Source organism: Serinus canaria, chromosome 2 (assembly GCF_022539315.1).
Source record: "Serinus canaria isolate serCan28SL12 chromosome 2, serCan2020, whole genome shotgun sequence".
NCBI lineage: Eukaryota > Metazoa > Chordata > Aves > Passeriformes > Fringillidae > Serinus > Serinus canaria.
In genome coordinates, this window is record NC_066315.1 from 73,984,028 (window position 1) to 73,994,915 (window position 10,888).

At 36.5% G+C, this 10,888-nt stretch overlaps 1 protein-coding gene across 3 annotated transcripts in view; it reads left to right on the top strand.

Moving 5' to 3' along the window:
* LOC103820323 (cadherin-10) overlaps positions 1 to 10,045 on the top strand; it is a 53,720-nt gene extending 43,675 nt beyond the window's left edge. For 2 of the 3 annotated variants that reach the window (XM_018926898.3, XM_050970821.1), the window contains 4 exons: positions 631 to 752; positions 6,296 to 6,404; positions 8,326 to 8,577; positions 9,447 to 10,045. In XM_018926898.3, the coding sequence (XP_018782443.1) occupies positions 631 to 752; positions 6,296 to 6,404; positions 8,326 to 8,577; positions 9,447 to 9,940 (977 nt within the window). In that variant the 3' untranslated portion in view covers positions 9,941 to 10,045. The remainder of the gene's footprint in view (positions 1 to 630; positions 753 to 6,295; positions 6,405 to 8,325; positions 8,578 to 9,446) is intronic. The other variant, XM_050970820.1, reaches the window with a different exon arrangement.
* Positions 10,046 to 10,888: the final 843 nt, after the last annotated feature.

Sequence of the window (10,888 nt, forward strand, 5' to 3'; positions counted from 1 at the left end):
CATTCATATTTTTTAAGGCAATTTAAGCATAAAAAAAATCTTATTCTAATAGGTTCTTTACCAAATGTTTTGGAGAAGTACTTTCATTTGTTTTGTTGGATTTTCTTTTGAGGAGCAAGAGAGAAAAGCCTGACTTGAAAATTTTTCAAAATATGTTTGCATGTCATAGACAAAATTAACTCTATCCCAGCCAAAAGCAAAACAATGCAAAAATTATGTCCTTGATATTTTTTTCTCTAAAACAAACTAGATATACAAAGAATTTTAAAATTAAAGATCAAAACCATGCAAAACCTTGAGCCCAACAAGTGATCAAATTTATTATTGTAGTAGAGGGCATAGTTTTCATATACAATATTTGAATTTATTATTAACATTTTCAGCCCCCTATCTTCATGTACAACTTAATTGCTCACTGGATCCCAATACTTCTTATTTTTTCTTTTACTCTACAAAAATAATTTCCTTATTTTTCAGAAGGCCTGATTCTGGCTTGTTACTGGCTTGTACACTAAATACTGACCAGATTCAAACTTCATCTTGCATGTGTATTGCTCATGAAAGTTAGAAGAAAACAGAAAACTCCTAAAAAGAAAATAATCTCATGTTTCTTCTCTCTTCTACTGTCAGACAACCCCAAAGATACCACTCGTGTTCCTGTCTATGTAAGAATTTTGGATGTGAATGACAATGCCCCACAGTTTGCTGTATTCTACGACACTTTTGTCTGTGAAAATGCAAGAGCTGGACAGGTATGCCTTTGATAAACACTTCCCACCATCCAGTGTTTCTACAGAACTCAATTGTAGATCATTCCTACCTATTCCTTAAGAAAAATCATATCTAAATTAGCTTTTGAAATGTTAAAAATGAAAGCAAAGAAGCTCTGTAAGTGAGGCTTAAATTGCAATGTCAATATGTTACAAGCACATCAGTCTTTCAGTCACCACTTTTCCTTACCTAACCTTGTACTGCTTTTAAATCCCAATGAGATACATCCATGACATGGTCATGATTTACTTTGCCCTCAATTTCACAAAGTAGAACATTATATGTAACTAAAAAGTTTGATTTACATTTTTTAGTAATTCTCCAGTAGCAAAATTCAGATATATTTCAATTCATGATGACAGCGATTAAAACCAAAAATCTGTCACACTTTTTTTTTTTCAATTGTTAGATTCATCTTTCATTATCAAACCAAAAATTTCTGTAAAGAAAACTTACATTTTTAAAATGGTAACATAATATCTTCCTTTTCTTTTGCTTCTTCGAGGCTACACAGTGTGTACTTCAATTGAAGTGAAATGACTGTACTGCTTAATTCCTAGTGTTCAAAAGGCAGTCGCTTAATAGAATTGTTTAATTTTCTTTTTTCTATTACACATCCCAGAGCATAATCAGCCAATAATAAAGCCTTTAAAATGGGAGCAGTAGTACCTCAGTGCAACCCTTTCAGTACATTTGAATAGAATGTGGTACAAGTGCCAGCTTGTCTTAACAGTTGGAGTCCCACAGGTATTACATTCAGGTTGTGTTGCAAATTTCGCATTCAGGTTGCCATTCTTCCTCCCAAAGTGACATCAGTTTGAACTTACAACAAAGAATTTGAGGCCCAAATTTATAATGTATAAAATAGCTGAAGGTACTGAGTAAGTGCATTTGTCTGTTGTGGCAGTCTCAAGAGAATTCAAGGTGTTAGATAAAGAGAAATCACTGGCTAAAAATGTAGAATTTTGGACAGCTGAAGTGTCTACTATAAATGCTAAAATGATGTTTTAATAATTTTCAATATGACATAAGGATTAAGACTTGTAGAAGAAGAACATTGAATTTTCCTCTTCCAGTTTCACAAAAAAACCATCCTGTGTTTAAAAAAAAAAATAAAATTCATGAATCCACAAATTTTACTCATCTGAGGTTTCAGAATTTTTTCTGTGCAGGTTACTAGTTCTAGAGCACACATGAAATATTAAGAGAGCAGCTAAATTTCCATGTAAGTGTATTTTAAGGAACAGTTTTTTCTGCACTATCTAGACTATAAAAGTCAGTATAATTTAAAAGTAAATATAAAAGTATTTCGACATTGCATTGTTTTATTGCTTACAGTCAGAATAGGCTGTCAGTTAAAAAGTTGAATAAAATAGCACTAATCACTTATAACTAATAAATGAGATGCTAAATAAGTTTACACATCCACAAATGCTTATTTAAATTGTTATACGGCTCAGTAGTGTCTTTATCAGAAAAAAACCTGCCAAGGTTATTGAGAAGGCCATAAATATAAACATTTTTTAAGAAATCTGAGTTGCAAATGATTGCATAAAGAAAACAATTCACAGGCAGAGAAAAAATGTAATGCAGGACAACATGAATAATCTACTTGAATGTAATTATATTCTTCTTGTTTACTGGCAGCTCATAAATAAGACTTTTTATTTTTCAAATTCAGTCTGTCCTGAGAGAATGTAATCAATCCAAACAGAAAATGGTTCTCTGAGCTTGATTCCTCCCACATTTCTCCTATTTTTCTTCCCTTTCAGGTTTTCATAATTACATTTGATCCATGAAATTTATATCTATTAGGTAACTGAAACTGATGATGCTTCATTAGACACAGATTCTGTGGTATTCATTTCAGTATTTCCCATCTACTAAAGAAAGATATAATGAATACTATACCTTTCCATTTACTTACAAAATTTTATACATACATATATATATATATAAACATACATATACTATATATAATACCTAGGGAGGTGCACATAAATCCATGTATACAAACATACACATATATGCAACTATATAGCAAGAGATAAATGTGACTTTTGTAGTCTGAATGACTCAAAGGGCCTGTGATTGTTTTCCTGCTTGCTATTACTGCTGATGTCAGATCGTACCGTGAACTTACAAACGCTGCAAATACCCTATCTCAAAAAGCTCAAGCTATACACAAGCAGCACCTCTGGCAGAATGCTATTTTGGTGGTTGCTGTTCTTTTGACCCCCCCCAAAAAATGAGGACAGTCTTGGTGTGATGGCATAAAGAGGACACAGGCATTCATGTGACCTACACAAGGCTGACTCAATAGGAGTTCAGGGAAATAAAGCAGCAAAATGCTCAGACTGCTGCAGCCCTGCAACCAAAGAAGTTCAGCTGTCCTCTGCCCCCAGGTGAGAAGAGCCAGGAGCTGGGCATCTGGACAGATGGAATCCCACTGGTTTTGTCAGCTCCCAGCTGTCACATGTCTGGCAGCTCAGCTGCCAGTCTCCAAAGATCCTCTAATGTAAAAGATAAGAATCAGCTTAGAAAGCAGAAGTCAGCCCTGCTTTAGAGAGATCTTGCGTGGAAGCTGAGTATAACTTTTCTATATATTCATTTCCCTTATGGTAGATGTCAGAAGAGAGGCCCTTCTTCTCTATTTGTAAATGATCTGCCAAAAGAAAAGAAGGCAGGAGTTGACCTTGGTTGGCAGCCAGGTGCCCAACGAGCCACTTCCTTCCCTCTCAACAGTATAGGGGGAGAAAAGATGAAAAATTACAGGCTTGAGAAAAACTTACAAATTACCATCATTGGCAAAACAGACTCTATTTGGGGAAAAGTAATTTAATCTGCTGTCCATTAAACATGTGGTAGGATCCTGACAAACAGAGAGAGAAAGAACTAAAGAATTTCCCTTAACACCGCCCTTCTCCCCAGATTCACCTTTCACCCCTTCACCACCGACTTCCTTTTCTCGGAAACCCCTTCCTCCTCACACTTTTCCCTGCCCCAGGGTGCAGTTCCCCATGGACTGCATCCCTCCAGAATAAATCTGCTGCCACATGGGATCGCGTTCAGCTCCGCAGGGCCAGCCCGGCCGGGCCGGGCTCTCTCCAGCCCGCAGGGCCATCCCTGCCGGGTCTCTCCCGCCCCGTCCCTGCTCCCGCTGTCCCCTCGGGGCTCCCAGCGCTGATTCTCGCTCGCTTCCCCTGGCTCAGCCCTGGTTTTGCCCTCCCTTGCCCAGGCTTTCCCCCGGGCTCAGGGGCTCAGCCGTGCCCTGCGCTGGGGCCGCTGCAGCCGCTGGCACCGCCTGGGGCCGGCCCGGGCAGCGCCGGCACAGCCCCGGCACGGCCCCGGCACGGCCAGCACTGGGACAGGCTCCCCTTTTTCAGGTTGTGTTTAAATGGCTTGTTATTATCTTGCTGTTACTAGCCTTCATTTTACCTGATCCATCCATCCCTTTTCACGTGGTCAAATGTTATGTAAATAGGTCGAGCTCATAATGGATTCTCGTTCAAAGACATTTTAAAATATGAATCACGGGGTCTCTATTCCTTTTTCTGATAATTCAGTATAGATTATATAAACACACTAGGTTTCTTGACCCAATTATTTTTGTACTGCTCTTCATGTAATCAGCTCATTTGACCCGTATAACAATCCTTATCAGGAAAAGGATTTTTCTCACCATAATCTTGCTTATACATGGCTTTTGGGATCTTCATATTTCCAGAAATGTCCTTGTTATATCCACCAAGTGTCTTTCTAAAAACAGCTCAAATTCATATCTACTGAAACTAAAAAAAACAAAACTAAAATCCCTGATGTTTTTTTTCTAGATTTCAATTTTCCCTTCCTATTTTTCAGATAGTTCTATTAAAAAAACTATGATAATGAAACCTCAGCAAATCAGTTGATTTTCAGTAGCCTAACACCTGCAGCTGACCATATTCATGGTCTCTAGTTGTTACGTAAAATAAACTAGTGGGTTTTTTTTAATTTCATTTTGTAAATATCTATGAAAATTCATATGCTAATTGCTTACTAAATAATTAAAATATTCATTCTTCAAAAACAAATAATATCCTATGCTTGCAATATCAGTTTTATTCATATAGAAAGTTATTCGAGGATTATGTAAGAAAACAGATTTAGAGAAAGACCAAACTCCTGTTGAAAAAGCAAGGAAGCTGCTATATTAAAAAAAATCCCATCCTTGCCTCATCAAGATATTTAATGCTATTTTCTGGATGGACAACAGAGAAGTTGGGAGTTAGTCATGCATTTTTTAAGGCAAACAGGAGTGCACTGCAGTTGTTGATGTGAAAGATTATCAGACCTGACAAAAGCTGTGATATGAAGAGAAATGGCTGTATTTGGAAGAACTGGAAGAGGAAAAACAAACAGGGTTTAACAAGTACACCACAGGGAAGGAATAGTGTTAAAAATTGGATGTAATTCCATGGTTGAAAGAGCAGTGCAATTTAAAATGATGGATAAGAAATGAAGAATAAAAATGATCTAGACTAAAGATAATCTATATTTGGAAGTAAAACTTAGGAACATAACTGAACCTTCAAGCATGCATGCACAAAAATCCAGACTTAAATTCACTTTATATGCCATAGTATAAAAGAAACCCCAGACTGAAATTGGGCAATAAAGTAAAAAATAAAAGTCAAAAAATTATTTTTGCTTGGGAAACAATATTTAGCCACTTTTAGGTATAGAAATTTCACTGAAAAAGCCACATATTCACTTGCCTGACACGTAAAGAAGTACTGATCAAGGGGTTGCTATTACTATACTTGACCCCAAAAATAGCCAAAATTTGTGGTAGGCATTGCAGAAAGCTCTGAGTCTGAGTATGGAACTGACCTAGCACATCTTACTCTCAGAATTATGACACCTGATTCTCATCCCACTCCAAATTTGTGCAACTCTGGGGTGTGCTACAATGTTTTACAAGAGTAGAAATATGTATAAAATATAACTGGAATTTTTAATCTCAGGAACCATGTTGGTGTGTTCTATACTAATAAATAGAAAAATCATGTTTAGGAAAAAATTGTTTTAATGTTGAAATGTAATTTGAAACATTCACTTCCCTTTCAAAAAATTCTGCTTGATAAAATGCTGTTTATCACAAAAAAAGAAAACTTCATGTGCATTACTGTCTTAGGTGTTGATTTGAATTTAAAATGATGAATCAAAGATGAAGTATAAAAACTACCAGCTACAGCTAAAACTATTTTTGGCAAGTTTTGTCCACTATGTAGCTACAAAAATATAGGTGCACATGTATTATCACATGAAAAATACAGATGTTCTTTTCCAAAAAAACTTATATAAGACACTTGTTGAACATTTGTTTAGTTTTTATATTTTACAGAATAAATATTCTGTATGTGTGAATGCTAAGTTATTCCAATGCTTTTCATCTTCTTTGATCAGACAGCTCTATCAAAAACCTAGGTGTATTTGGTCTTTTTGTTGTTGTTTGTTTGTTTGCTTGCTTTTTTTCCTGCAGCTCATTCAAACCATAAGCGCAGTAGACAAAGATGACCCCCTTGGTGGACAAAAATTTTTCTTCAGTTTAGCTGCCGTTAATCCTAACTTCACTGTTCAGGATAATGAAGGTAAAATTCATGCCTGTTCCAAGGAAGGAGTTTTATCTTTTCTGTCTGGCTACATTGCTGAAATATATTTGGTTTTGATGTCTATCAATATGCAGAGAAGTTGTGAAGCTTGCTGCTATCAAGAATACTTTACCTGAATGAGGTTTAGGACTTCTATACTTGTAGATACAAGTGTAGGTAAAGCAAAAATGTGATTAAAAAAAAATTATAAAGAAAATCACAAAAGTGTTGGCTTGAGGTAAGAGACAGATGAAATACTTGACTACAAAAGAAAAAAAGCTTTCAAAAATGCCTTTAGCTGACAAGTTGAGATTTTTCACTTGAGCCTTTTGTGACATCATTCTGATTCCTCTGGCCTTCTATTTTGCTTCTTTTGACCATTAATGAAAATAATGGTTCTGAGAGGCACTTTGGCTTTTCTTTTGATCCTTGCTCAATCTGTCTTTATCAGAGAAAATTTTCAGAAGCTTCTGTTGGGTGAAGTGAGACTATGAATTTTGGCTTTCATTATTAGTATGACTAATTGAGAGGACTCTAGATTACAGAAGACATAAATGAGAGGGGATGTGTTATCAGCCTTCAAATGTGTCAAAGGCATAAAGGCAAAGGGAATAATCCTCTGTTCCTGATGAATATTTCAGGATGTAGTAGACTACAAACAACAGCAGAAAAAAAACTTCTAATGATAGGGAAAATTAAGTAATTAAATAAAATATTTTGCATATCTTATAAAATCCTTTGCAGAAGAGGTATTTAAAGATCTGTAAGACACTTAATTTTTGATGTTGAGTGAAAACAAATAATGTTAAAATACATAGAACCAGTGAAAGAAAACAAGAAAGAAAAACTTTGTGTTTCACATCTTGAAGCCTATGAAAAATACATGATTTAATATTTTAAACAAAGGTTATATCTTGGTGACTAGGTCTTGATTACAGAGAGGTATAGATCTTGATATTTACTTATTATCTTATTTTCTTTCAATTATTTTCTTTCTTTTTGCACATGGGTTCTTTTAGTTGTGCCTGAAGTTAACTATCAAGATAGCTAACCACATAGCTCAGGCAACCCACAAATATGATGAAAATAAATTTTCCTTTTAGTGCACATAAAACCTGTTTTTTCTGACTTTTGGATGAAACAGTTATCAACTCTGGTGTTGGTTGCCGCTCTAGCATTGTGGCTCTAAGAATAGAAGAAATAGTCTCTCTCTGTTATTCATTCCTTCTCTTCCTTCCCTTCCCTCTGGCCACTCTGTAGACAGCTTTTGATGCTGAAGTGTCCTGCACACAACTAAGATTTGTTTGCTACAGATACAGTTTAGTAAGTTAACTTCTCAAAAATGTGCAGGAATACCTACCATCTTTCACATTTTCTGAATTCCTAAGACAATTTCTATCCAAAAAAAGCCCTACTTCATGTGCTAAGGTACATAATTCATTGTTCTACAGTGTGTTGAAAGAGGTTTGGTTTAACAAATCTCATACTGAGTTGACAGCATTCCTGTGGGTGCTGCCACAGATGATCCATAGAAAGAATCTTCTAGAACAGAGTACTTGTTGAACTGCACAAACTGGAAGGTTCTTTTTCCTCGGTTGGTTGCTGCATTTCAGGGTTTCAGCCCTGAACTGTAACTGTGTCACGCACTGCATGCATTAATCTATAAAACATATTAAGCTTTGAGAAATCCTCTTTTCAAATCACACGCCAAAGTGGTGCAGAGGCACAGAGAAGCAGGCCAGATGTACCTAAAAACTTATAAATAGCTTTCTGATCAAATGAGAATGTTGTTAGAAAAACAGAGATATCACTGATATCAGGATCTATTTTGAAGTCATCTAAAACACGATAATTTGCATCTGCTACAAGTGGTATGGTTTCTCTTTGTATAGCCTACAATGGTATCTTTTATTCGATCTAGATAACACTGCCAGGATTTTGACGAGGAGGAATGGCTTTAGCCGACACGAAATAAGCACTTACCTTCTCCCAGTGGTGATCTCGGACAACGACTACCCGATCCAGAGCAGCACGGGCACGCTAACCATCCGGGTGTGTGCCTGCGACAGCCGGGGGAACATGCAGTCCTGCAGCGCCGAGGCCCTGCTTCTCCCTGCCGGCCTCAGCACGGGGGCACTGGTGGCCATTCTCCTCTGCATCATTATCCTGCTGGGTAAGAAGAGAAATGCATCCTCCACTACCCAGGAACAAATATTCAAGGCCTGACTCATTTCATGAAATTATGTAGGTTGATAGAGTTAATGATCCTGGATTTTGTGAGAAAAATACAACTGCGGCTTAAAATAAAAAGGAAAAAACAAAGGCAAACCCTCGTTATCTGCTAATTTAACACTGTAAATAAGAATTTGAGTCCCAGACTGTTAAACTGTCACTGTGCAAACAGAAGCTCATTTATGTTCTTTCGTTAAGTTGCCCAAAAAAAGAAAGTTCAGAGCAGATGAACAGAATAATCAAAAATTGCTTTCATGTCTTTCATTTTAAAGTTTTTTGAGGAAAAGTCTCTTTTTCATTTAAATAACTACTAAAAATCAATATGCAGTATATATTTCACATACAAGAGTAAGCAGCAATTTTACTACATCAAAGCCCTGTCTATCCAGTGGTTTCAGTGCTGTAATAAAAAAAAGGAAAATTTTGTAAAACCTCCATTTTGTGGTTTTCAGAACAGCACTTAATGACCTATAATTCAACTCAAACCCACTTTTTAACAATATCCTTTGAGCTCAAAAAAGGGAAAATATCTTCAGAATAGACCTGGCTATTTTAAAGCTCATTACAGCTATAGAAGCAGCATGCAGACAAGCTCATGGTCCTGTAAAGCAGAGCACACAATGTGTGCAAAATAGGTTTTTGATATAGACTCTATTGTGCTACCATTATACAGATAGAGGTGTTTATCCAGTTATCAAAAAAAATGAGTTGGTGAAATGTAGCTGAAATGTCGTTCTTGCACCCAGTGGATTTGCTGCTAAGAAATTGTTAAATAGAGATCTTTACCCATTCTTTGTTTCCCTCTTTAAGTTATAGTGGTGCTATTTGCTGCTCTGAAGAGGCAACGAAAGAAGGAGCCTTTGATCCTCTCTAAAGAGGACATCAGAGACAACATTGTGAGTTACAATGACGAAGGCGGTGGAGAGGAAGACACGCAAGCCTTTGATATCGGCACACTGAGGAATCCTGCAGCTATCGAGGATAAGAAGCTTCGGCGAGACATTATCCCTGAAACGTTATTTGTGCCACGGAGGACTCCTTCGGCACCAGACAACACGGACGTCCGAGATTTCATTAACCAAAGGCTAAAAGAGCACGACACTGATCCCTCTGCGCCGCCGTATGACTCGCTTGCGACCTATGCCTATGAAGGAAACGATTCCATAGCTGAATCCTTGAGCTCCTTGGAGTCAGGTACTACCGAAGGAGACCAAAACTATGATTACCTCCGAGAGTGGGGCCCTCGGTTTAATAAGCTAGCTGAGATGTACGGTGGAGGAGAAAGTGACAAAGACACTTCTTAACCTACAGTAGGCTACTTTTTTCTTTTCCTTTGAGCGGAAGTAATTTTACAGACACCTTCTGCACTCAACAGTATTTAACATTCAGGAAAATTTTCCTGCCACTCAGCACAATGGTTTCCTTTTAAATTTTGTTTTAAACTTGTCCATTAATGTCATTCATTCTTTCTAGTAGGATGCCACTTGGAATATATACAACATTTTATTTAATCAAACTTCCAAGAGCCAAAGCTATGGAAATTCTGTGTTGTACATTTTAGTAAGTAAAATAAAAAATATCTTACCTTCAGAAATTTGAACAGGGTGATAATCCCTTAAGCAACCTCATGTACAAGCCGCTTCTGTTAGGTACATGTCCTATTCCTGCAAGTGCAGCTTTTAAGATGGCGAAGAAGAAAAAAATCCAATATGTCCTGTTCTGTACATTAAAATAAAACAAAATGTACACGTGGTGTTAATAAGTGTAATATGCAGCTGGTTTAAAAAAAAGTTTGTGCAACTTCATTTCATCAAATTCTATCTGCCAATGTTTTATATTTATATTTTTGTATTTATTTTTAAAAAATAAACCAGTTTTTACAACTATGTTAATGCTTGCCTGCCTCTTCTGGCCATGAGTTTCAAGCTATAAGAGATCATGGAATTTCTCCAGTGACGTCACAACCAACTGCTAATACTTCTGTGCTGAAGTATTTTCCATACATACAACACAGTCTGAAGTGCTTGTGCTCACTGAGACAGGAGCAAGTACTACAATTACTTGCTTGCTCAAAAGTGCTACTTTCTACAGTTCAATGTTTGTGAGAATTTTTTGGTTTTATTTTTTAACTAATCATATTCTAGTCTAGAAAGATGAATTACTATATTGTGTCACCTCGAATAGCCTTATTCTAAAACCATTCTGGCACAATATATTTATCCAAACACATCACATTAGTTTCAAAATCTCAG